This window comes from Panthera pardus, unplaced genomic scaffold, assembly GCF_024362965.1.
Source record: "Panthera pardus isolate Hobbes unplaced genomic scaffold, ASM2436296v1 HiC_scaffold_13, whole genome shotgun sequence".
Lineage (NCBI taxonomy): Eukaryota > Metazoa > Chordata > Mammalia > Carnivora > Felidae > Panthera > Panthera pardus.
This window is the reverse complement of record NW_026526688.1, coordinates 64,835,472-64,858,737: the sequence shown is the minus strand read 5'-3', so window position 1 is coordinate 64,858,737 and position 23,266 is coordinate 64,835,472. Positions and strand designations below refer to the sequence as shown.

Genomic DNA, 23,266 nt, shown 5'->3' with positions numbered 1-23,266 from the left:
ACTGAACAGTCTAAATGGCATTTCTGTCTCTAGTTGAGCTTGGATTCTATGATAACATAAAAGAAGTTGAGCTTGATGATAGAATTTTGCATGAAAGAAATTGAAGTCTGTGTTAGAGAATTATTAAGATATTCTTAATGTTAAGGAAAGTATTGTTTGGGGGCTATTAAAAATTATTTTTATATGAGATAATTCACACTTTTAAGGACTATTTTTCATGTTTTTAATTCACAGTAGTTTAATGTACATTGGGTGCTCAGCATATGTTTACTTGGGGCAACATCCTACTTTTCTTTTTTTTCTTTTACTTTCAAAGTATTATTTTCAAACTGATAGGACGCATTTACAGTCTTTAAGAAGCCACTGTTGAGAAGATAAAACACAAATATAAATGATTTTATAAATGTTAAATGACTGGTAAGTGCAGTATGATACTAGGTGCTGCTATGTGGCAAATGCTACCAAAAGAGAAACGTTCTAAGGTCCAAATGATTATTCTTGGGTCGTTTCAAGGAGGAAGTAAACTTGAATTCGAAATGGTCCTTGGGAATTGGGTGGGTTTAGAAAGGATTATGTGCAGAATCACTTAAGTTCCTACTGGAAGCCATAACCAGTTGTCCCTCATTGGGGTCATGTTTATCTGTAAAGCAAGGAAAGTGCACTGAATTTCTTCATGGTAGATTTACTAATCAACAAAGCAGCTTTTCTTAGTTAAGTCTTCTCATTTTCATCTTGTCACTGGTATCGAAGGACTTAGTATATCATATCCTATAATTTATTTTGATATAGGTGTCTAGTTACACTGAGTAATCTAAATGGCATTTTCTGCCTCTAGTTAGCTTGAATTCTATGATGACTTTGATGGTCTTTTAGGAAAAGTTCCTTTTTATATATTTTTCTTTATTTTTTGAAAGAGAGAGTGCACACCTGCGCAAGCGGGTTAGGGGCAGAGGAAGAGAGAGGGAGAGAATCTCAAGTAGGCTCCACACAGGGCTCAGTCTCATGACTGTGAGATCATGACCTGTGCTGAAATCAAGAGTCAGACGCTTAATCGACTGAGCCACCCAGGTGCCCCGTCCTTTTTGTTATTTATGATTTTAACAGGAATATTTGAAGCTTATTGCCCCTGAAATACTTCTTTCTGTTTCTGTGTTTGAATAAACTATGTGTTTTCTTCTGTTACTCAATTATGAATCCAAAGATTAATTTAGAATGAATTTTCTTAAGTAATCACCAAAGATTGTAGGAAGGAGACACTTTTGATAACTAATTTTATGACTGGCATATTTTTGTGGTGCCAGAAACTTCAAAGTAAGCATAGTTAGAGGCTCCTGAGTGGCTCAGTTGGTTAAATGTCTGACTTCAGTCAGATCATGATCTCATGGTTTGTGGGATTGAGCCCGGCATCAGGCTCTCTGCTGTCAGCACAGATTCTGCTTTGGATCCTCTGTCTCCCTTTCTCTCTGCTTCTCTCTCTCAAAAAAACAAACACACACAAAAAAATAAGCATAGTTATTCAAAACAGTGCCTTAGTTATGCTTATGAAAAGAAATACTATTTTGCTGTATCTTTCAAAGTTAAAACATAACTGTTAATCTTCTGTAGCAAATATACCTTAAACTCTTTCCTCCACCCCCAGATTTGTTTTTTTGTTTACATTGTGTACTAGTCTATGAATCATCAGATGCTTTACAAATAAATTTGGAGAACCTCCAAAGGTTAGAGATTAATTACTTTTTAGTTAAGGGATATTTAGTTTGAATAGACTGTTTAATAGATTAACATTTTGTTGATAGGGTTTTATTTCAGTTTTTCCCTGTTGAATATTTCTTTTTTATACTAATATATTGAAAAATACGAAAATCTTTTAAAATTGAACAAGCTATATTGTACATATTTCTGTGCCTTATACATTCATATCCTGCCTTGAGGCAACCTTTTCATGAATAATAGAAGGAATTGCAAACTACAGGTGAATCAGAGTATAAGTTCAATTTTTGTGTCTTCTTTGTACTAAGTCTTAGAGGTTCTTTAACTGGGACTTCTAAAGCTCTGAGGACATATTCATACTCCAAGGATATCAAATCATTTCTTGTTCTAAAGAAAGTTTTTTATTAAATCTTTAAAGGAAGTTTTTTTATAGAATTGGACATATTGCTGAAACAGTGTTAACACACAGCTCTGTAACTTTAGTTAAGTTTTAGCAGCCTCAGAGCAAATCTTTGACATGACAGTTGGTTTCCATTAGAGCAAGCCTGGTGAGAGAGCAAAAGAGAGAATAGGCCAGATGGAAGCCAGAGTCCTTACAAAACCTAATCTCACGATTGATAGATCATCCATTTGCCAAATGTTATTCATTAAGTGAGTCACGAGGTCCACACTCTAGGGGGTGGAGATTACACCTGGGCATGATATCAGGAGGTGGAATTCATTGGGAGACATCCCAGAGGCAACCTACCATGAGTTCTGACATGTTTTTTATTGGTTCGTGTGTGTAAAGCTCATGTACAAAAAATCCTTACCACACCTTTTTTGTACTCCCACCCCCACCCCACATATATATGCAGAGAGTAAGACAAAAGAATGCACGTGCAGGCATACCTTAGAGATACTGCAGGTTCAGTTCCAGACTGTCCGAGTAAAACGGATGTAACAATAAAGCGAGTCAAATGATTTTTTTTGGTTTGCCAGTACATAGAAAAGTTATATTTACACTATACTGTCTATTAAGTGTGTAGTAGCATACGTCTGAGAAAGTGTAAATACCTCAATTACAAAAATACTTTATTGCTAAAAAATGCTAACCATCATCTGACCTTTCAGCAAATTTTTTTTTTTTTTTTTTTTTTTTTTTTTTCTGCTAGTGGGGTTTTTGCCTCAATCAGGCTGCTGACTTAACAGGCTAGAACTTGCTGAAGGTTGGGGTGGCTGTGACAATTTCTTAACATAAGACAATAATGAAGTTTGCTACATCAATTGACTCTTCCTTTCATGAACATTTTCTCTGTAGTGTGCAGTGCTGTTTGATAGCGTTTTACCCGCAGTAGAACTTTTTCAGAATTGTAGTCAGTCATCCCATACCCTGCCACTGCTTTATCAACTAAGTTGGTGTAATATTCTGAATCCTTTGCTGCCATATCAACGGTCTTCACAGTGTCTTTACCAAAAGTAGATTCCATCTCTCTTTGTTCGTCTGTAAGGAGCAGCTCCTTACCCGTTCAAGTTTTATTATGAGATTGCAGCAATTCAGTCATATCTTGAGGTTCCGCTTCTAATTCTGTTCTCTTGCTGTTTCCACCACATCTGCACTTGCTTCCACTGAAGTCTTGAACCCCTTGAAGTCGTTCAAGAGGGTTGGAATCAACTTCTTCCAAATTCCTATTCATGTTATATTTTGACCTCTTCCCCGTGAATCATGAATGTTCTTCATGGTATCTAGAATGGTGAATCCTTTTCTGAAGGCTTTCAGTATTTTGCCCAGATTCATCAGAGGAATCACTATGGCAGTTATAGCCTTATAAAATGTATTTCTTAAATAATTAGACTTGAATGTCAAAATCACTCCATGATTCATGAGCCATAGAATGGATGCTGTGTTAGCAGGCATGAAAACAACAATCTCATTGTCTCCATCAGAGCTCATGGGCAACCAGGTGTGTTGTCAATGAGCAGCCATTTTTAAATTAATCTTTTTTTCTTAGGAATAGGTCTCAACCTTGGGCTTAAAATATTCAGTAAACCATGTCATAAACAGACGTGCTATCAACCAAACTTCATGGTTCCATTTATAAAGCATAGGCAGAGTAGAGGGCCCATGATTCTTAAGGGCCCTAGGATTTTGGAAATGGTAACTGAGCATTGACTTCAGCTTTAAAGTTACCAGCTGCATTAACTCCTAACAAGAGAGGCAGTCTGTCTTTTGAAGCTTTGAGGCCAGGCATTGACTTCTTTCTAGCTGTGAAAGTCCTAGATGGCATCTTCCAGTAGAGGGCTGCTTTGTGTACATTAAAAGTCTACACAAATTTTGTTTAGCGTAGCCACCTTCATTAATTATCTTACCTAGATCTTCTGGATAACTGCTGCAGGTTCTACATCACTTGCTGCTTTACTTCACACTTTAATGTTATGGAGATAGCTTCTTTCCTTAAACCTCATGAACCAACCTTTGCCAATTTAAACTTTTCGTCCCCAGCTTCCTCACCTCTCTCGGCCTTCGTAGAATTGAAGAGAGGTGGGACTTTCTCCGGATTTGGCTTTGGCTCTGGCTCAAGGAAATGTGGCTGGTTTGATCTCTCCAGACCACTGAAAACTTTGTTTCTCAGCATTAAGGCTGTTTTGCTTTATTATCATTTGTGTGCTCACTGGAGTAGCACTTTTAACTTCCTTCAAAAACTTTTCCTTTGCATTCACAACTTGGCTAACTGGCACAAGAGGCCTAGGTTTTTGGCCTGTCTCAGCTTTGGACACGCCTTCTCCACCAAGCTTAATTGTTTCTAGCTTTCGATTTAAAGTGGGAGATGTATGACTTTTCCTTTCACGTGAACACTTAGCAGCCATTGTGGGGTTAGTCATTGGCCTAATTTCTATATTGTTGTGTCTCAGGAAATAGACCTGAAGAGAAGGAGAAAGATAGGGGAATGGTTGGTGAGTGAGAACAGTCAGAACACACACAATTCATGTTTGCTGTTTTATGTAGGCATATTCATGGTGCCCCAAAACAATTACAAGAGTAACTTTAAAGATTACTGATCACAGATCACCATAACAAATATGATGCTAAAGTTTGAAATATTGCAAGAATTACCGAAATTGTGACATAGAGACATGAAGTGAGCAAATGCTGATAGAAAAATGTCAATAATAGACTTGCTTAATTCATGCAAGTTTGCCACAAACCTTCAGTTTGTAAACAAATCAAAACCCTCACAATATCTGTGAAGCACAATAAAATGAAACATGTTTGTACTGTTTTATGATGGTTTCACCTTATTCTCCTATACCTGTAACAACCTTCCCATGCCATTCTGGGTTTCACAGTTGGAGCTGTCTTCGCTACTTAGGTTTATCAAGAAGTGAGCAGTAAATATTTGTTTTGTATTTCAGTATTTGTTGAAGGAGAGAATACATGTGTGAATGAGGAATTGGTGGTCATTTTAATTAATTCTGCAAAAAGTTTTACAAGTGAAAACTTTGAGTTGTAATTTATGAAAGAACAGAGAGGAAAAGATTTTGCAGGCAGAGGTAACAAGTGCAGCTTCCAAAAGTTAGGAAACAGCAAGGTGTATTCTGGGAATGGGGGAGAAGTTCAGTAAGAATGGGGTGAAGGATGTTTTGAAGAATGAGAAATAATGCTGGAGAATTAGGGTGGGGGTAGATTGTTTTCCACATTAAGGACTTGGGACCTAACTGTGAGTTTGTTAGCAGGGGGAGGGACTTTACTAGATTAATGTTGTAGAAAAATAAGCTGTATGACTTCCATGAAAAAAGAACTAGCAGTGAGAATCTGAAGGCCACCCTAATCATGAAAGATCACGAGGCTGATTTAAGGCAATGACAATAGTTCTGAAGAGAAGATTCTAGGAACACTTGACCTTTTCCAGGCTTCGGTATATTAGAGACTGTCAACTGTCCCCAAATAGGCTCTTTTTCTATTGTAATCATGTTTTTGTTTGTTTGTTTGTTTGTTTTGTTTTTTTTTTTCCTTCCTGAGAATAACAACTATATTTACTACTCACCTTTTTATAACCCACCAATTAAATTTTGGTCAATGGGGTATAAACAGAAGGCTGCAGCTTCCGAGATCTTGCTCTTAAAGGAAAGGGATATGCCTTTTGATTTTCTTTTCTACTTTTCACTGTCTGGAATTTAGACTTGGTATTAAGTCATCTTGAACTGTGTGGATATATTGGGGCCTAAGGATAGTAGATAACAAAATGGAAGGAGCCTGGATCTCTGAGGACTTTGTGGAGTGGAGTCTCCAGTTCCTACTTTTTACATGAGAGAACCAAACTTTGTTGGGTTACGTACACCATTATTATTTTGGGCTTCTGTTGTTATAGGAAGCCAACTCCAAAATGGTAACAGGTGTGATAAGATGGAGAATTATGTGGGAATAAAGAATTACTGACATGTCTAGTTCAGTGGACTGAATGAATTGTGACCTAGTTAAACTGGCATAAGGTTTGAATGGGAAAGTAATTTGTTCTTTTTGATGCGCTGGTTTTGAGATGGCTTCTATTATTTCCTCTCTTCTTCTTTTTCTATGAATCCAACTTTGATTTTGCTTGATTCAGTGCCCACTTTGTTCCATGAACAACTTCTACAGTCAGCCTCCCATGAACATCTTATGTTCCTTCTACCTCCTTAATTTTCTTAACTGTAACACACGTGTTTAACTGTTTCTCCTCACTATCTGGATTTTCTTACATACTTTGAAGATGGAACAGTTGAGGAGCTGGGTTTATTGACACTTTCAGCACCTTTTTTTTATAGTCTTTCTGGCTTACAATACTTCTGTTATATTACTTACAAAAAATTTTTTTTTGGACAGAAATCACTTATATATCTGACTATGTATGTAATATGTTTTCCTACATTGTAGCCTAAAGCCCTAAAGGGAAAACTTGTAGGACGGGAAAAAAAGGTCATCCATCCATATAGTAGAAAAGCAGCTCAAATTACAAGAGAAGCCCACAAACAAGAAAAAAAGGAAAAGTAAGTATCTTTTTATCATTTATATTATGCATTGGTGTAAAGCTCATTTATACTTTTATCTTTCATCAATATTCCCTTGTTCTTTCTTTAATAAATGTTAAGTATGTTCTATGCACTGAAAAAACAGATTTGTTGTTCTTTTCTTGCTGAGACTGGGCTTATTTTTCTTGAGAATACTCCTTGGATTCTTGCAAGCCTTTGTTTAATTTTCATACTTCCGAAAAAGTTGATTTCAACAAGTTTTGTTAGTATTCTCTGCTTTTATGGAAAAGTAGATTTTCATAGGTCCATATGCCATTTTGGAAGTTGGTTTGTATTCTTGATGTGAACAATTCATAGGAAAATTTTCTTCTTAGGAATACAGAATGCATATGTAATGCCCTTTCTTTTCCATTTCCTTTCCCTTAGTCTCCCTTCTCTCGTCAGCAGCCTACATTTTATAATTTGCCAATTCGCCCCTACCCTCCATCTTTGGCCTGTAAGCGTCCCCAGGAACTGCTGTAGAAACAAATAAATAATTTAAAATGAAGTTACAAACACAAAAGTCATCATTTTGGCTATTTTTAAATGGCCTTACCATTTTAATAAATGGTAGATACATTTCCATACTCGCTGATAGAAGCCAGCATGTTCATTGTTATGTATCAATTCCTTACCCAAGACCTAAAGGCATATTTAGTAAAGGTTAACTCTTCCACAGTGATTTGGCTAGAAGTTTTCTGGAAGAGAATAGACAAGTGCTGTGATAGTATAATCAAATTTTTCTTTTTCTTTTCATAAAGGTTATTATGATGATAGCAGTATTGCTTTAAAACAGTACTTTTCAAACTTAAAGTATTTATATGTCACTTTCATGAATTTTGCAATGTCTTTTGACATAATTACCACTTTTGTGATTTTGCAGTCCTTTTACCATCTTCTAGTATTTCACAAACTTAGGTGAACATGAGATACCCCTGTAGGGCATATTAAAATGGTTTGTTCCCACCCCTGGAATTTTACATCAGAAGGTCTGGGGCAGTGCCAGGATTTTACATTTCTAACAAGCTTCCAGGTAATGTTGATGCTATTGCTGCTGGTTGAGGACCACACTGAGAACCACTGACCTATAGTATTATTAACTTAATATTCTTTTGGAACCTTTTTTCCTTACTTTTTTTTTTTCTTCAAGGAGACATTTGATCTGTATTAAAACCAAGTAGATACTGTTGCCTTCCCTGTATGGTCTGAGCCTGAGGCATGCTTGCTTTATCCTCGGTGGAAAGATTTGGCAAAGGTTGTAAGACTTGTAAAATAAACTAATATTGAACTAAGTTTTCTTTTTTTTTTTTTTTAGTTTTCTTTGTAATGTAATTAGGATCAAAAGACAATGAGGAAAAAAAGTAACTTGCTTAAAGATGATTTAATTCTGTGTCCATAAGAAACTTAAAAATTAGCTTATGTAGTACCGATGGTATACATGCAATATTTTAGCAAATACTGCTTTAGAATTTGGCTAAGTTCTTCAGTTCACTGAAGTGAGCTTAGTGAGCCTAGAATCTTTGTATGTTTTCAGTTGTATTCAGGATTTTATGCATTGATTTACAGAATCAACATAAAAGAATTATAGAAGGCTAAAACTGAACAACATGCTACTTGCTATATAACTTATTCTATCCAAGGAGGTTCCATTATTGACCAAAGCTCCATTTGTATAGCACAGAGTTGAAAGGTAATACTTAATTTTTTCTGCTTGGACAGCGTTCTAAACAGGTTTTTCTCATTTATTTTAAAGAAGTCACCATTGTAACCATTAATGGCTCCAGAAGCAAACAAATGTACAGTTTTATTAGTGTCTAATGTATTTTATGAAACAAGCTTACTCCTGTCATAGATGTCCGTTTTTTTTCGAGTAGCAGCATCATTGACCATGAGTTCTATTTAATTTAAATGGCATGATCACAAATATTATCCGAAAATAATGCTGATCTACCTGCACTAGAGTAGTACTTCCAGCAAGACAGAAAGGCTGAGTTGTATATTTTGGAGAGATGGTTGGTGAAAGATACTCAGACTCTTGGGACAAACTGTATGCAAGATGATAGAAAAGGTACCAGTAAGACTTAACTTGAAGTGCAGGTGCCCATGGCTTCTGAGTAATGAATAACAGTTATCAAATACTGCTTTAAATACCTATTGCTGCATGAGAAATTATATGCCATTTTAGCAGCTTAAAACAGTTTCTCGGTCAAGAATTCCAGTGTCACTTAACTGAATGCTTCTGACTCAGTCTCTCACAAGGCTACAGTCAAAATGTTGACTGGGGCTACATTCATCCCAGAGCTTCATAGGGAGACGTTTTGCTTCCAAGCTTACTCCCGTGGCTGTTGACAGATCTCAAGTCATGCATGGCTGCCTATTGGCCGGAAGCATCAGTTCCTTGCCACATGAGCCTCTCCACGGGCTACTCACAGCATGGTAGCTTGGTTCCAACAGAGAAAAGCCTCTGAGATAGAACAAGAGAGGGTGGCCAGGATGGAAGACAGTCAGAGTGACATCCATTGTGCTATTTTATTTGTTAGAAGTCACTGGGTCTAGCCATCCACACTGAAGGACGTGAATATCAAGACACAAGAATCAGTGGGGACCATTTTAGATACTATCACCTTTTGTTAACTATCTGCCTACTAAGATATTTGGTTTTCTGAGGAACAAAGGCAGCTACAGTTCCAGTCTCTGTACTTTTATACAGAACTGAGGATTCTTTGTACTGCTTCCTAAGGTTTCTTTTTAGAGAGAATGACAAGTGAGGGGAAGATCAGGGAGGATATCTATTATGTTGCATTGCCTTTGACTAGTGGTAGAAGGATAGAAAACCAGACCAAGTTGATCACCTTGACTTTTATTGATAGACTCTGATTACTTAAAGATACTATAGGAGTGAATAGCAACAGCTGAGAGCTCAAACATGTTCTTCAGTATTTGAATGCTCTGATTTAAGACTGTTTGCAATATTGCTTCTGTTCGTATTAAACTAGTATGGTTTGAAGACTAGACTAGTACATTGCAAATGATGAACAATTACGGACAGCAAATGGCTATTCTGTGTCATGATTTTAGCTTTATTTTATGATTCTGAGCTTAGCGATATTTTGTTGGTGTATACTGTCATGTCTTTTCCTGCAGAGTAACCAGCAAAGAACTCTACATACCAAAACAAAATGACTTAGTATGGAAAATTAACAGAGAAACTAAGCCTAATAAGTAAAAATCTAGGAAACAACTACTTTTGAGAATTAATCTCAAATCTCTCCACTTTTCTGTATCCCAACCGATACCACTCTAGTTCAGGCTTCCATTTAGTTCGTTCAGAATTATTGCAACCTGACTTCTTTTTAAAACAAATTTTTTTAATGTTTATTTATTTCTGAGAGAGAGACAGAACATGAGTGGCGGAGGGGCAGAGAGCGAGGTAGACACAGAATCTGAAGCAGGCTTCATTCAGTCTCTCAGCTGTCAGCACAGAGCCTGATGCGGGGCTCAAACTTCCAAACCCTGAGATCATGACCTGAGCCGAAGTTGGTCACTCAACCAACTGAGCCACCCAGGCGCTCAGCAACCTGACTTCTAACTAGATTCTTTCCTCTAGGCTTATTTGAAAGGAATGAATTTTTCTCTTTCTTGTTATGAAGTATTATTTTTATTTTTTTATTTACAATTTTTTTAATGTTTATTTTTGAGAGAAAGAGAGAGACAGAGATCGAGTGTGAGTGGGGGAGGGGCAGAGAGAGGGAGACACAGAATCTGAAGCAGGAGGCTCCAGGCCCTAAGCTGTCAGCACAGAGCCCGATGTGGGGTTTGAACTCATGAACTGCAAGATCATGACCTGAGCCAAAGTTGGGATGCTTAACTGACTGGTCAACTAGGTGCCCCTGAAGTATTCTTTATTTTTTAAAATCAACTTTGAAGTATAAATCACATTCAGTAAAATAGCCATATCTTCATTGTACAGATTTGAGTTTTTGACAGTACATTGGTGTAATCACCATGATTAGTGTATATGCATTTTCATTCTTCCAGAGGATTCCCTTGTGTATTGCTCAGCCCATCCTCACTCACCCTGTACCCTAGACTCGGGGAACCATTGATTTGCTCTTTATTTTGATGGGTGAGATTTGTCTTTCCTATTGTTTCATATAAATGAAATGATTATAATTTTTTGTGCCAGCTTCTTTGTAATGTTTATGAAATTTTCCCATGTAATTTCATATATTGTCTTTCTTTTTTATTACTGAGTAGTATTCCATTGTTTGGAAATGCAGTTTGTTTATTCATTCACCTTTTGGTGTTCATTTGGATTATTTACAGTACTGGGCTATTATCAGGTTCTGCAAAGTACGGGTCCAGCGATCTGTTTTTATTAAAAAGTTTTATTGGAAAACAGCCGTGCCCATTCCTTTTGTATTATTTGTGGCTGCTTTCAGGCTAAAATGGCAGAAATAAGTAGTTGTGACAGAGACTGACCACATGGCCCACAGAGCCTAACCTGTTATTCTCTGGCCATTTAAGAAAAAATTTGCCAGCCTCTGATATTATAAATAAAGCTGCCATGAACATTCATGTACAGTGTTTGTTTGGGCATTTGTTTTCATTTTTCTTTCAGTTCCTAGAACTGGAATTTCTGGGTCATGTGGTGAACGTATGTTAAAGTATATAAGAAATTAAGTTTATATGAAATAAGTTATGAGAACTGCTGGTCATATTATAGGTATCACGTTTAAGTGTGTACGAAATTGCTTTTTCCAAAGTGATAGTATTTTATATTTTCACCACCAGTGTGTAAGAGTTACATTCTCTCCATATCCTCTTACACATGTTGTATTATCAGTTTTTTAAAAATATTTTAACCATTCTGGTAGTTGTATAATAGTATCCCAGTATGATTTAATTTTGTACATATTGATGACTAGATGATATTAAGTATCTTTTTATGTGATTGTTGGTCATTTGTCTTTGATTTGATTAAAAATCTGTTAAAATCTTTGGCCCTCTTTGGTATTGGGTTGTCTTATTAGTGTTTGTAATTAGTGTTTGTATATTCTAAATACAAGTCCTTTGTTAGTATTTTGTATTATGTATATTTTAATCCGTTCTGTGCCTAAAGTTTTTTTTAATGTTTATTTATTTATTTTGAGAGAGAGAGAGAATACGTGAGTGGGGAGGGTTAGAGAGAGAGCTGGAGCTGGGAAGGGGCAGAGAGAGAGAGAGAGAGAGAGAGAGAGCGCCTGTGTGCGCATGCACACGAGTGAGGGAGAGAGAATCCCAAGCAGGCTCCACACTGTTAGCACAGAGCCTGGCATGGGGATTCAAACTCAGGTACTGTGAGATCATGACCTGAGCTGCAATCAAGAATTAGATGCTCAACCTACTGAGCCACCCAGGTGCCCTTGTACTTAAATTTTTTTTTTTTTTTTTGAAAAAAGGCTTCATTTTATTTCTACAATTTTCTCATTGTTTAATGTGGGAGGAGAAATCTGGTCTGCTTTGTTAGGGCAGGGACAGTAGTTTTTTGTTCATTGCTATATCTCTGGTGGGTAGCACAAAATGTGGCAAAAACTAGCTATCCAAAGGTCTCATCTGAATGAATTAGTATTTAGAATACCAACAATCGTGGGATTACGTATTACCCATACTGTTTTCTGAGAATAGATGAGTTCTTTGTTATAGTTCTTTGCAAATTATGAAAAGTAAACATTCTGTTTTATTCTTGTTGAAGTTTAAAAGGTGACAGTAAGGCATTTTAGCCTTGGTGCCTGCATTCCATCTTCTAGAAGGTATTCATTATTACTCTTTTGTGCACAAGTATTATCCACCTGAACATTCGTAATCCAATCAAGCCTTTTTTTTGTGTGTTTTCAAAGGTGATTTGCTCTATAGGTGTCCTTTGGTCGTTAGTCATTGAAGAGCTAAAGAAAAGTTTCTAGTAACATTGTGTTCCAGCGATTTAAAAGAAAAGCATGATGTTCAGTGTTTTTGCACTATCAGAATTAATTTCATATGTATAAAAGAATGATCCTTGAATTAAGGTTCTGTGGGCAGTTTTTTGTTTGTTTTTGACAGATTTTTAAAACTTGCTTTGGAAATTTTCTAACACATTATGCACCTTTTTTTCCCCAAGATTGAAGAATGAAAAGGCATTGCGTCTCAACCTTATTGGTAAGTAGATTTACTTATTTGACACTCTGGCTAGAGGATAGTGAAATTCTGCTATATGCCTATTTTTTTGATTCTTCTAGGCAAATACTATTTTTATCTAAATGAATTTTTTTTTACCAGATTTAATTAAAACCCAACAAAGTAAAATCAATCATTAGCTCTTAGAAAGCGTTAATAATGTCTACTCAGTTTTTTCAGAAACTATTTAGTTTATGTTTACCTACCTATATCTATCTATCTCTGAAGTTTAATTCTACTCCCTAATGATTAGAATTAGGAAGGATTATGGCCTAAGTATTTTGGAAACAGCAGCTTATATTTAATGATGTGGATACGTGCATCCTCAGTCTGTATCTCAGTGTCATAATCTTTTTTTTTTTTTGTCATATTTATTGTTAGTAAATTTTTACTTATTAGCCCGACTTAAAAATAGTGACCCTTAGGCTTTATTTGAACACTCCTCTCCAATGCTTTCTCAGTTAATAGAATAGTATTTCTAAGTAGGTCATCCATATCTGGGGTAGGGTCATTTCTTGATCTGTAATTTTGAGAAATCTAACTGAATATGACCCTGATCGTCAGATTTACTCATAAGGATGAGGTGTGTTAGCTCGTTGATAATGTTGGTCACTCTTTGCACAGTGTCTAGCAGCTCTTGTATGGTTAATATATTTAGTGACTTTGAGGCCCTGGACAGGTTACTTATTCTCATCTCTGAGTAGGGATAATAATGTACTGATCCTCATAGGATTGTAAAGCTCTTGACATAGAGCCTGATGCTTATTAAATGTTCAGCAACGACCATCTTCACCATTAATCTAATCAGGTTTGTTTCATTATTTTAGAAAAGTTCTGTCCTTTGCTTTTGAAATACTTAGAACTTCATGTTCTGTTACGCTTTTAAAAAAAGAATTTTTCATTCTTACTGGACAAGAAATACACAGAAAAGCATCTCTTCCACCCCTGTCTCTTCCCCAAATTAAAATGTGACAATTTGATTTCTGACAGACTGGTTTAATTAGCTTTGAGCCCACACAAGCCTTTGTATTTAACATTGAAATAAATTTTGATACTATTTTAAACACAGTGATGTTGAAAATTATAATGAATACTCATTGCATAAGTGATAACTTACGGTGTTGAATGATCTTGGTACCTGTTGTTACAGGTGAAAAACTCCAGTGGTTTCAAAGTCATCTTGATCCCCAAAAAGCAGGATATTCAAAGAAAGATGCTTGTGAATTAATTGAAAGGTAAACACTGGGCATGTTATGAGCAAAAGGTCAGAAAAGAGGGACTTGTTCAACCTGGTTCTTCAAGAGACAGAGTTCTATTCTGGATTTATAGAGGAGTAAACGGACTTTGTTATCTGAAAGGCTTTAAGATTCACACCCTGGCTTAGCCACTCTAGTAGGTTTGTAACCTTTCTGAGCCTGGGTGTGTTAGTTAACCCACCCAGTTAGTTCCTGGGGGTCAGGAAAGGCTTCCTAATGGAAATATTGTCTAAACTGACACCTGAAGAGTAAGAGTTAGCAGGTTGAGGTAAGTTAGCTGAAGAGCCTTTAGGCAGAGAGAATCACAGATAAGAGCGACATATGTAGTGATCTGCCAGACATTTGTTAACAGGTTCAAAGAGGGCATTGTGACAAGTACAGCTAATTAAGGACCTCAAGTATCATTGTAAGTTTGGACTTTATCGAAGGACATTGGGAGCCACAGGAAGCTTTTTACAGCAGGCACCTGAGATGGTCATATTTAAACTTTAGAAATGTCACAGTAGTGAGAATGAGGATGGATAGCCTGAAGGGGCATGGTTTTGGCCAGGACACTGTTGAGAGGCTCATGAAGCAATCCAGGCAAGAGATGATGGTGGTCTCTGCATCATTAGTAGCAGTATGGTGAAGAGAAATGAAGACTCTGGAGATATTAAAGAAGGTAGAAAGTCTCGCTCTTTAGTGAAAACTTAGATGTGGCATAAAAGGGACAGAGTAGCATCAAGGAGGACACCTACATTGTTCACTTGGCCAACTGGGTGGATGGCTATACTGTTTCCTGAGGTAGAGAGCCAGAGATGGAGCAGGTTTGGTGGGGGATGAGGGGGACTGGGGTGAACATAAGTTCACTTTTGATGTGTTAAGCCTCCATGGGACATCCAAATGGAGATGTCCAGGGGGTGGTTGAATATGAGGATCTGGAGTTTAGCAGATACTTGGAATAGCAGGCAGTGATTTGGTTGCTGGAATTTCAGAAATGGTGGGGTTATCCAGGAAAGGTCTGAAGTCTGAGGACTCGAGGAACTCAGAAGAATACAAAAATTTCAAGGACGGGTGAAGCCTGGGGTTTATATTTTATTTATTTATTTTTTTTTTAAATTTTTTTTAATTTTTATTTTTGAGACAGAGACAGAGCATGAACAGGGGAGGGGCAGAGAGAGAGGGAGACACAGAATCTGAAACAGGCTACAGGCTCTGAGCTGTCAGCACAGAGCCCGATGTGGGGCTTGAACTCACGGACGGTGAGATCATGACCTGAGCCGAAGTTGGACGCTTAACCGACCAAGCCACCCAGGTGCCCCTGGGGTTTATATTTTAAATGAAGTAATGTCAGCCAAATGTACAGACTTGTAATTCAGGTTGCTTTCTCATTTCTCAGGTATTTAAATCGATTCAGCAGTGAACTAGAGCAGATTGAATTACATAACAGCATCAAAGACAGGCAGGGAAGGCGGCACTGTTCCCGGGAGACAGTCATCAAGCAGACAATGGAGCGTGAGCGGCAGCAGTATGAAGGATATGGTCTTGGTGTGTTTTCTGTGATTTTATTTTTACTCTCTAAAATACATAGCCATATCAGATTTATAATTCATTTCAAATGCTTAATTTTTAAAATTCTGTTTATTTAGTTTGTTTTGAATTTCTTCCTCTGATTTCCTTTCTTTTGTGAGTATATCAAACAATTTTTTACTTCATTTTTTTCCTTACATTCTCAAAACTGTCACTTGTGACATTGACATCGTATCTTTCTACTGTGACAATAAAGCTTTCCTCTCCCTCTGGCACATACCTAATTTGCTTTATTGTGGAGTTATTGCCCGTCTCCAACTACATCTGTGTTCCTTTAGAGTGGGTGCTGTGCCCTCCCCGTCTTTGTCATTCTTACAGGACCAACCTTTATGGGTTGTAGTCATACTTGAAAAACTGTAAAATCGAACATTCATTCATTCATTGTGGCATTTCTGTGTTGCTGGTTTACTAACATTTTCAGAAGAAAAGCACTTAAGTGAGGGTACTTAAGGCTTGCAAGGCCCACAAACAGTGATGACACAGAGGCAACATGGCCTGCAGATGGCATTTGATTGACTTATTAATTGCCATTGTAGAAAAAACCTGGTGATTGCACATGAAAAATGTAGATTTCTGGCTTCTTTTTAAAAAATGCAAATGGTCTGGCAGCATAATCCACTATAGTGGAGTAACAGCTGTCCCTTTTAGATTTGATCATATATTCTTAAGTTTGCCATGGTCCTGTACATTCCTTCATTCACATTCCATTCCTAGTCCATGTTATGATTGCATTTATGGTACATGGATTTACTTAAAAAGCATAGTATGAATGAAATACTTAATAGCAAATTAAATTTTTAAATTTTGGTAATAATAACACTGAAACACTGACCCTAAAGGAAGTATCTTGTGGATAACTGTTGTGTTGATCCCAGCCTATTGATAGTGGTGCTGTCTGCTAGACATGCCTGAAGCACCCACCTGGGCGCCTGGTACTTGTGGTGACCCCCATGGGCATTTCCCCAACCAGAGCCAGTGTTACGTGGTAGGACCAGGTTTTGTGGTTCTTACTAGGATTGCATGATACACCTCAGTAACAACCATCAGGGGACTTTGGGAAAAAAAGATTTATTACTCACAAGTCCTGGAGGGTCCACAGCACAACCCAGGGCATACAGGGAGGACGAAGGTAGAGAGAGGGAGTGTGGACCTGGGGCTCTACCTTTATTAGGATCCAAGGTGAGGTGCCAAGGGTTTCACAGGTTCATTCTTTATTGCCAAATTAGAAACACAGCAGTGGGAGTTAGGGCGCGAGAAGGGAAAAGTGGGGTCACTCGAGTGTTTGGTTACCAGGGCTTTCTGAAAGGGAACTTTCACGGATGGGGGCAGCCTGGTTTCTCATCTAGTTGTTTTGCTGTAGCTGTGTCATACAGCTGGCAAGACTTTTATTTGAGAAGGGTGTCTGTGATACAGATGTCTAGACAATCAAAAGCTTAACGTCAGGCACCTACACTACAATAATGCTAGAAACCCTGAAGTAGTTGGTAGTTCCTCTTCATCATCTGTAAGAAGTGCGTTCCTAACTGAAAAAATAACAGAAAATAGCTTTAGAACTAGATAGATCTGATTTAAACCCTTACAGCTTACTATTAAACAGGACAAGTTATTTAAATCCTCCCCTCCTGCGGCTTTGTTTTCTTCAGTTTAAACATTGCAATAAATAGCATACCTACTTCCACAGGTTGTTTAAAAGTTACATAAAGTTTGATTTATCAAAGTACCTGACACAGGAAGTTGAGGGAGAGCTTCAACTACTCCCTTTCATGGAGTTGTCACCATCAGACTGTAAAATTTGTTCATGTTCGTAGTCTCCATTTTTCCTCATGTTCCATTTTCTTTGTAACCCACTTTAATTAGCTGTCGTTTCCACTCAACTAACAGTACTGGCAAATAGTTGCTATACTGGGCATTGATTCTCAGTCAACTTTTCTGCATCATTTGATACAGATGATCAATCATTTCATTTTCTTGTCACACGTTTCATTTGGTAAAGAAGACCCTTTCCTACTTGTCTTTCTAGGTCACTGGCCAAGACTTTAGTGTCCTAAATTGACTCCTCCTCTTCACAAACTAAATTTTGGCCAAGGTCTCTACTTTGGGGGCCTCTTCTTTTTATCTGTCTATACCAATTCCTAATGGATTTCATTCTGTCTTGGTTTGAAATACTGTCTACATGCCCATAATTTCAAAATTTGTGTCTGTCAGTGCTAACTTGTCCCTAGAACTCCAGATTTGCATTATCAAAGATGGGTTTCTTAAAATCTCTACTTGAATGTCTTATAGGCATCTCAGACCTGACCGGTCCCAAAGCAAAGTCCAGCTCTTCTCCCAAAACTTTCTTCTCCCACATGATCTGTATTTCTGGCAGTGGCATCAGTTGTTCAGGTTAGAAGCCCATGCATAGTCACTTTTATGCTCCGTCCATATCCTCAGCAAAATACATTTTGTGTCTGATAAATTCTACTGCTACTGTCACCACCTCCCTAGTTTGAGCCACCATTGTTTCAACTGTACCATTCTAACGGCCTCCCAGTTGGTCTCTGTGCTACTGCTCTTTCCTTCTAAAGTCTGTTCACCATGTAGCCAGCAGATTAATTAATAGGACGTGGCCAAGCTCAGACATGTATTGGTGATTGAGTCAGCCCAAAAACTCAGATCCGGTGTTGTTTCAGGCGTGCCACAGTGCTGCTTCCAGTGTCAGGGAGTGCGTCTGGTGAATAAGTCACCTTCTTAAACTAAGCCCTTTATACTTCCAAAACTTACTTTTCATATAGCATTACAGCAGTGCTTTGAAATTTTGTTTTGCTTTGGATGTTTTCGCTGTCACTTTTGTATGTGAGATAATAAACAAGGAAACTGTAAAGTGTTGTAATTTAAAGAACATTGCTTAATGGATGTAAATTATTTTCTTTCCTAGAGATTCCAGACATTGTAAACGCAGGTAATCTGAAAACTTTTAGGTAAGTCTGTCTCTTTTTATTACTCCTTGAAGCTGCATGTAAAATACATGAGACATAAACTTTCTTCCCTTATGAACCTAGAACTTTGAACTTAGCTCTAATGAGCTAAAAAAAAAAAAAAAAAACTCAAGGGTTTCTTTTAACTTTTTCTGTTTTATCAAAGTAAGGCTTTTCCTAACTTGTGTTTCTTTGAAACACCTGATGTACACTGAAATGATAGTGACATGGTGCTTTTATTTATTTTTAAAAGAAAATTTAGATACCTTAATATAATACCTAAAAGAACTTGTTCTCACTATTCTTCCCCAGTTCATACTTTTTAAAAGATAACCTAACAGCAACAGGCTTGATGGCTCAGAGTTCTTTCAGAAAGGATGGTTATTGGGAAGTGATCCCAGAGAAAAAGTTAAGTCATCAAGAACTAGTTAGTCTGGTAGTTGAAAGATTGAGTTTTCTAGTGTAACAATAACATGTTTTTTGTTTCTGAAAATTACTGTGATTTACCACCATGTGTGAAAAGAAGAATCTTTTCTGACTGCATTTTGGAAATTTGCCAGATATGATCTAGGTCCTACTTTTTATTTATTTATTAAAAAGTTTTTTCATTTTTATTTATTTTTGAGAGAAAGAGAAACAAAATGTGAGCAGGGGAGGGACAGAGAGTGAGAGGGAGACACAGAATCCAAAGCAAGCTCCAGGCTCTGAGCTGTCAGCACAGAGCCCCATGTGGGGTTGGAACTCCTGAACTGTGAGATCATGACTTGAACTGAAGTCAGACTTAACTGACTGAGCCACCCAGGTGTCTTAGTTCCTACTTTTTAGATTCTTGAAACCATATGGCCAGACTGAAGATTCAGGTTAGGGAGAATGAAAGAATGGAACAGAGCCTCCTTCTAACTTCTGCCTAATGTTTTCCTGAATTGCTTTTTGGAAGTTTTGGATATGTGGGAATCTGTGTGCAGTTATAGCTATTATAGGTTAATGAGAAGATGCAAGAAATATGGACAAAGCTTTGGACCTCAGTTCTTGGGACTCTTTTTTTTCCTAATGCATTTATGTTGTTTGTTTCTAGTGCATTTGAATCTACTATACATTCATAAGCTTTATTCTGCTGCTTTTAGAGTTTTAAATACATTGACTGTTTCCCCACCTCACACCCCAGCAACCCTCTGTGTGTACTCTCTTTTGTTTAGGGAGTGGGATTTGGATCTGAAGAAATTGCCAACCATTAAAATGAGAAAAATTTGTGCTAATGATGCAGTTCCCAAGAAGTGCAAGAAGAAAACTATTATAACCGTAGACAAAGATTTAGGGGAATTGGAACTAAAAGATGAATCCAGTGACTCAGATGAGGAAATGACTGCAGTGGCCTAATTGTCCTTTATTTCAGTTGAAAGTAAATAAATGGAAAGCGTAAAGTTATATTTGAACTGATTATGGTAAATAACTGTCTACATATAAGAATTTGCCATGTAGCTTATCATCTTTCATGATGAAACTCCCATTTGCAGTTTCAAACAGTGTTATGATTTTCACTTAAAAATAAGTGTTACTTTCCATTTACATTAAGTTGCTAAAATAGATATAGTGAAATAAAATAAAAGTATTCTAAGATCCATTTAACCTGATTTTCCTGGGCATAGGGAGTGATCTGAATAAGGGAAAAAAAAGTTTTAATTTTTTTCATGTTCACCTTGGATCACCTAATCTCAGATTGTGGGGTATGTACAGCAATGTGTTTTCTGAAAGAGTCCCATGCATACTTCTTGAGTAGTGGTGATAACAAAATTGTCTTTCAGTAATGTGTTTCACTAATCTTCCTCTTAAATTAAATCTGTTTTCTTTCCTTGTAAGATAGGGAAAATGTGATATGGAATAAATACACACTGATGGATTGTACATTATTTTTATTATCTTTGAGCCAGAGTTTAATGGTAAAGAAAAAAATGGTGACTATTTTCCTAATGTTAGTCTCCCACACTGTAATTTGTTATCTTTTAACAAATAAGATAAGTGGTTGCAGGTTAACTCTTTTTGTTTGTATATTTCCTGCTTTCTCATGAAGGCTGATAGGTTTTATCTGTGGAAACAAAGATCAGAGCATCAGTTATTGCGATTGTGTTATTTATTCTTCTAAGTGATACACTAAATGACATATAATATAACTCAGTATTTCAAATATGAAAAACATGAATGTTAGAATGTTGTTCTTTATAGGACTTGTTAAATGCAGTTATCTTTTAGGCTGTTTTCTAAGGGATACAATGCAAGTGTCTTTGAGTATTTTCAAGAATATAAATGTAAAAGGATGCTATAAGAGGTTTACTAGACATCAACTAAGTCTTGTTAACAACTTATTTAAAATATTACAGCTTTTTTTACTATTGACAATTAAAAATAAAATTTATTTCCATAATTTCACTTCTTAAAGTTCCAATTATTTCATTTTCAGTGTTTCATTTCAGTGTTTCAACTGATGCTGATTTGCTTTCTTTAGTAATCTTTGTAAGAGTATGGTTTTATGGTTAGAGAAGTTCCTGTCTCTTTAGTCACTGGAAAGTGTCCTTTTTTTTGGGGGGGGGGGTTCATTTTTGTTTCAAAATGGCTATAAACACTGAATCTTTTTTTTTTTCTTTCAATATATGAAGTTTATTGTCAAATTGGTTTCCATACAACACCCAATGCTCATCCCAAAAGGTGCCCTCCTCAATACCCATCACCCACCCTCCCCTCCCTCCCACCCCCCATCAAACCTCAGTTTGTCCTCAGTTTTTAAGAGTCTCTTATGCTTTGGCTCTCTCCCACTCTAACCTCTTTTATTTTTCCTTACCCTCCCCCATGGGTTTCTGTTAAGTTTCTCAGGATCCACGTAAGAGTGAAAACATATGGTGTCTGTCTTTCTCTGTATGGCTTATTTCACTTAGCATCACACTCTCCAGTTCCATCCATGTTGCTACAAAGGGCCATATTTCATTCTTTCTCATTGCCACATAGTACTCCATTGCACATAGTACTCCATTGTGTATATAAACCACAATTTCTTTATCCATTCATCAGTTGATGGACATTTAGGCTCTTTCCATAATTTGGCTATTGTTGAGAGTGCTGCTATAAACATTGGGGTACAAGTGCCCCTATGCATCAGTACTCCTGTATCCCTTGGGTCAATTCCTAGCAGTGCTATTGCTGGGTCATAGGGTAGGTCTGTTTTTAATTTTTTGGGGAACCTCCACACTGTTTTCCAGAGTGGCTGCACCAATTTGCATTCCCACCAACAGTGCAAGAGGGTTCCCGTTTCTCCACATCCTCTCCAGCATCTATAGTCTCCTGATTTGTTCATTTTGGCCACTCTGACTGGCGTGAGGTGATATCTGAGTGTGGTTTTGATTTGTAGTGAATCTTTTTTTAAATTATTTTTTGATGCAAAAAGGTGATTTTATTAAAGCACAGGGACAGGACCTGTGGGCAGAAAGAGCTGCTAAAACTGAATCTTAAAGAGAAGAGAAACTGTTTTATCTGGTCTGATATTTAAAAAGTCTTACTATTCTGTTAGATAAATAACTTATGAAAATGGCAGATTGTGCTCTCCCTTAAACATTTGTTCCTGGTTTTCCCTATACCATCAAAGCAAAAAATAGAACAAGCACCCTGGTTGGAACTAGAATAGGTAGGTATTTGTTGAATGGAGGAATTTACTTTATCATTTAGGATAATAATTATAATTCATAATTTTATTATATATCATTATAAATAATTATATCATGACAGTAATCCTGTTACTCCTGGCTGGACCAAAGTAGCCTAAGAGATAATTTGTTGTTAGAGTATTGCTTTTAAGTGATATCCTTAATCGTTATCTATAGAACATGTTTTTTTCCTGCAGGGATAACTTGTGCTGCCTTATGTAGGCTCCTTCCTTTCGGTCAGTAGATTGTCTTTGCAAGATGGCTTCTGCAGTCCATGGCCTTGGAAGAGAACTCACTGGCAGTTCTTTGTAAACCAGGGGTGGTGAATTTTTTTTTTTTTTTTTTTTTTTTGTAAAGACCCAGATAGTAAATATTTTAGGTGTTGCAGCCCAAATGCAGTTTCTTTTTGCATATCTGTGTGTGTGTGTGTGTGTGTGTGTGTGTGTGTGTCTGTGTGTGTGTGTGTGTGTGTGTGTGTGTTTTACTACCCTTAAAAAGGTAAAGCTCATTCTTATTTGTGGCCATACACAAAATAGGCTGGATTTTTCCTGCTTGCCATAGTTTGTCAACAATAAGCGGAACTCCCACGGATATGAGCTAATGGTACATCTCTAAGCTCAGAGCCGTCAACTCTGACAGTGGTCTCTTTCCAGATATCCTAGTCACTTCTTTTCCTCACCGACATAGGTGTCTCCTTAGGACTCTGTCACCTCAAATAGGAGCTTTTACTATTCTTCTATCCCTGTGTTTCAGGAGCAGGAGATTAGACAGGTGTCCTCTTTGCTTTATTGCCACTGCCACTTCTCTGTTCTTTGAAGTTCTATCACTGTCACCCTTTCCTTATTATCTTACCTCCCAGAAGAACCTT

General features: G+C 37.1%; 1 protein-coding gene across 3 annotated transcripts in view; it reads left to right on the top strand.

Moving 5' to 3' along the window:
* TMA16 (translation machinery associated 16 homolog) overlaps positions 1 to 23,266 on the top strand; it is an 84,742-nt gene that overhangs the window by 7,379 nt on the left and 54,097 nt on the right. For 2 of the 3 annotated variants that reach the window (XM_053901158.1, XM_019441089.2), the window contains exons 2-6: positions 6,602 to 6,714; positions 12,872 to 12,909; positions 14,078 to 14,162; positions 15,562 to 15,710; positions 18,670 to 18,712. In XM_053901158.1, coding sequence (XP_053757133.1) covers positions 6,602 to 6,714; positions 12,872 to 12,909; positions 14,078 to 14,162; positions 15,562 to 15,710; positions 18,670 to 18,712 — 428 coding nt within the window. Of the gene's footprint in view, positions 1 to 6,601; positions 6,715 to 12,871; positions 12,910 to 14,077; positions 14,163 to 15,561; positions 15,711 to 18,669; positions 18,713 to 19,905; positions 21,129 to 23,266 lie in introns of those variants that run through there. The other variant, XM_019441088.2, reaches the window with a different exon arrangement.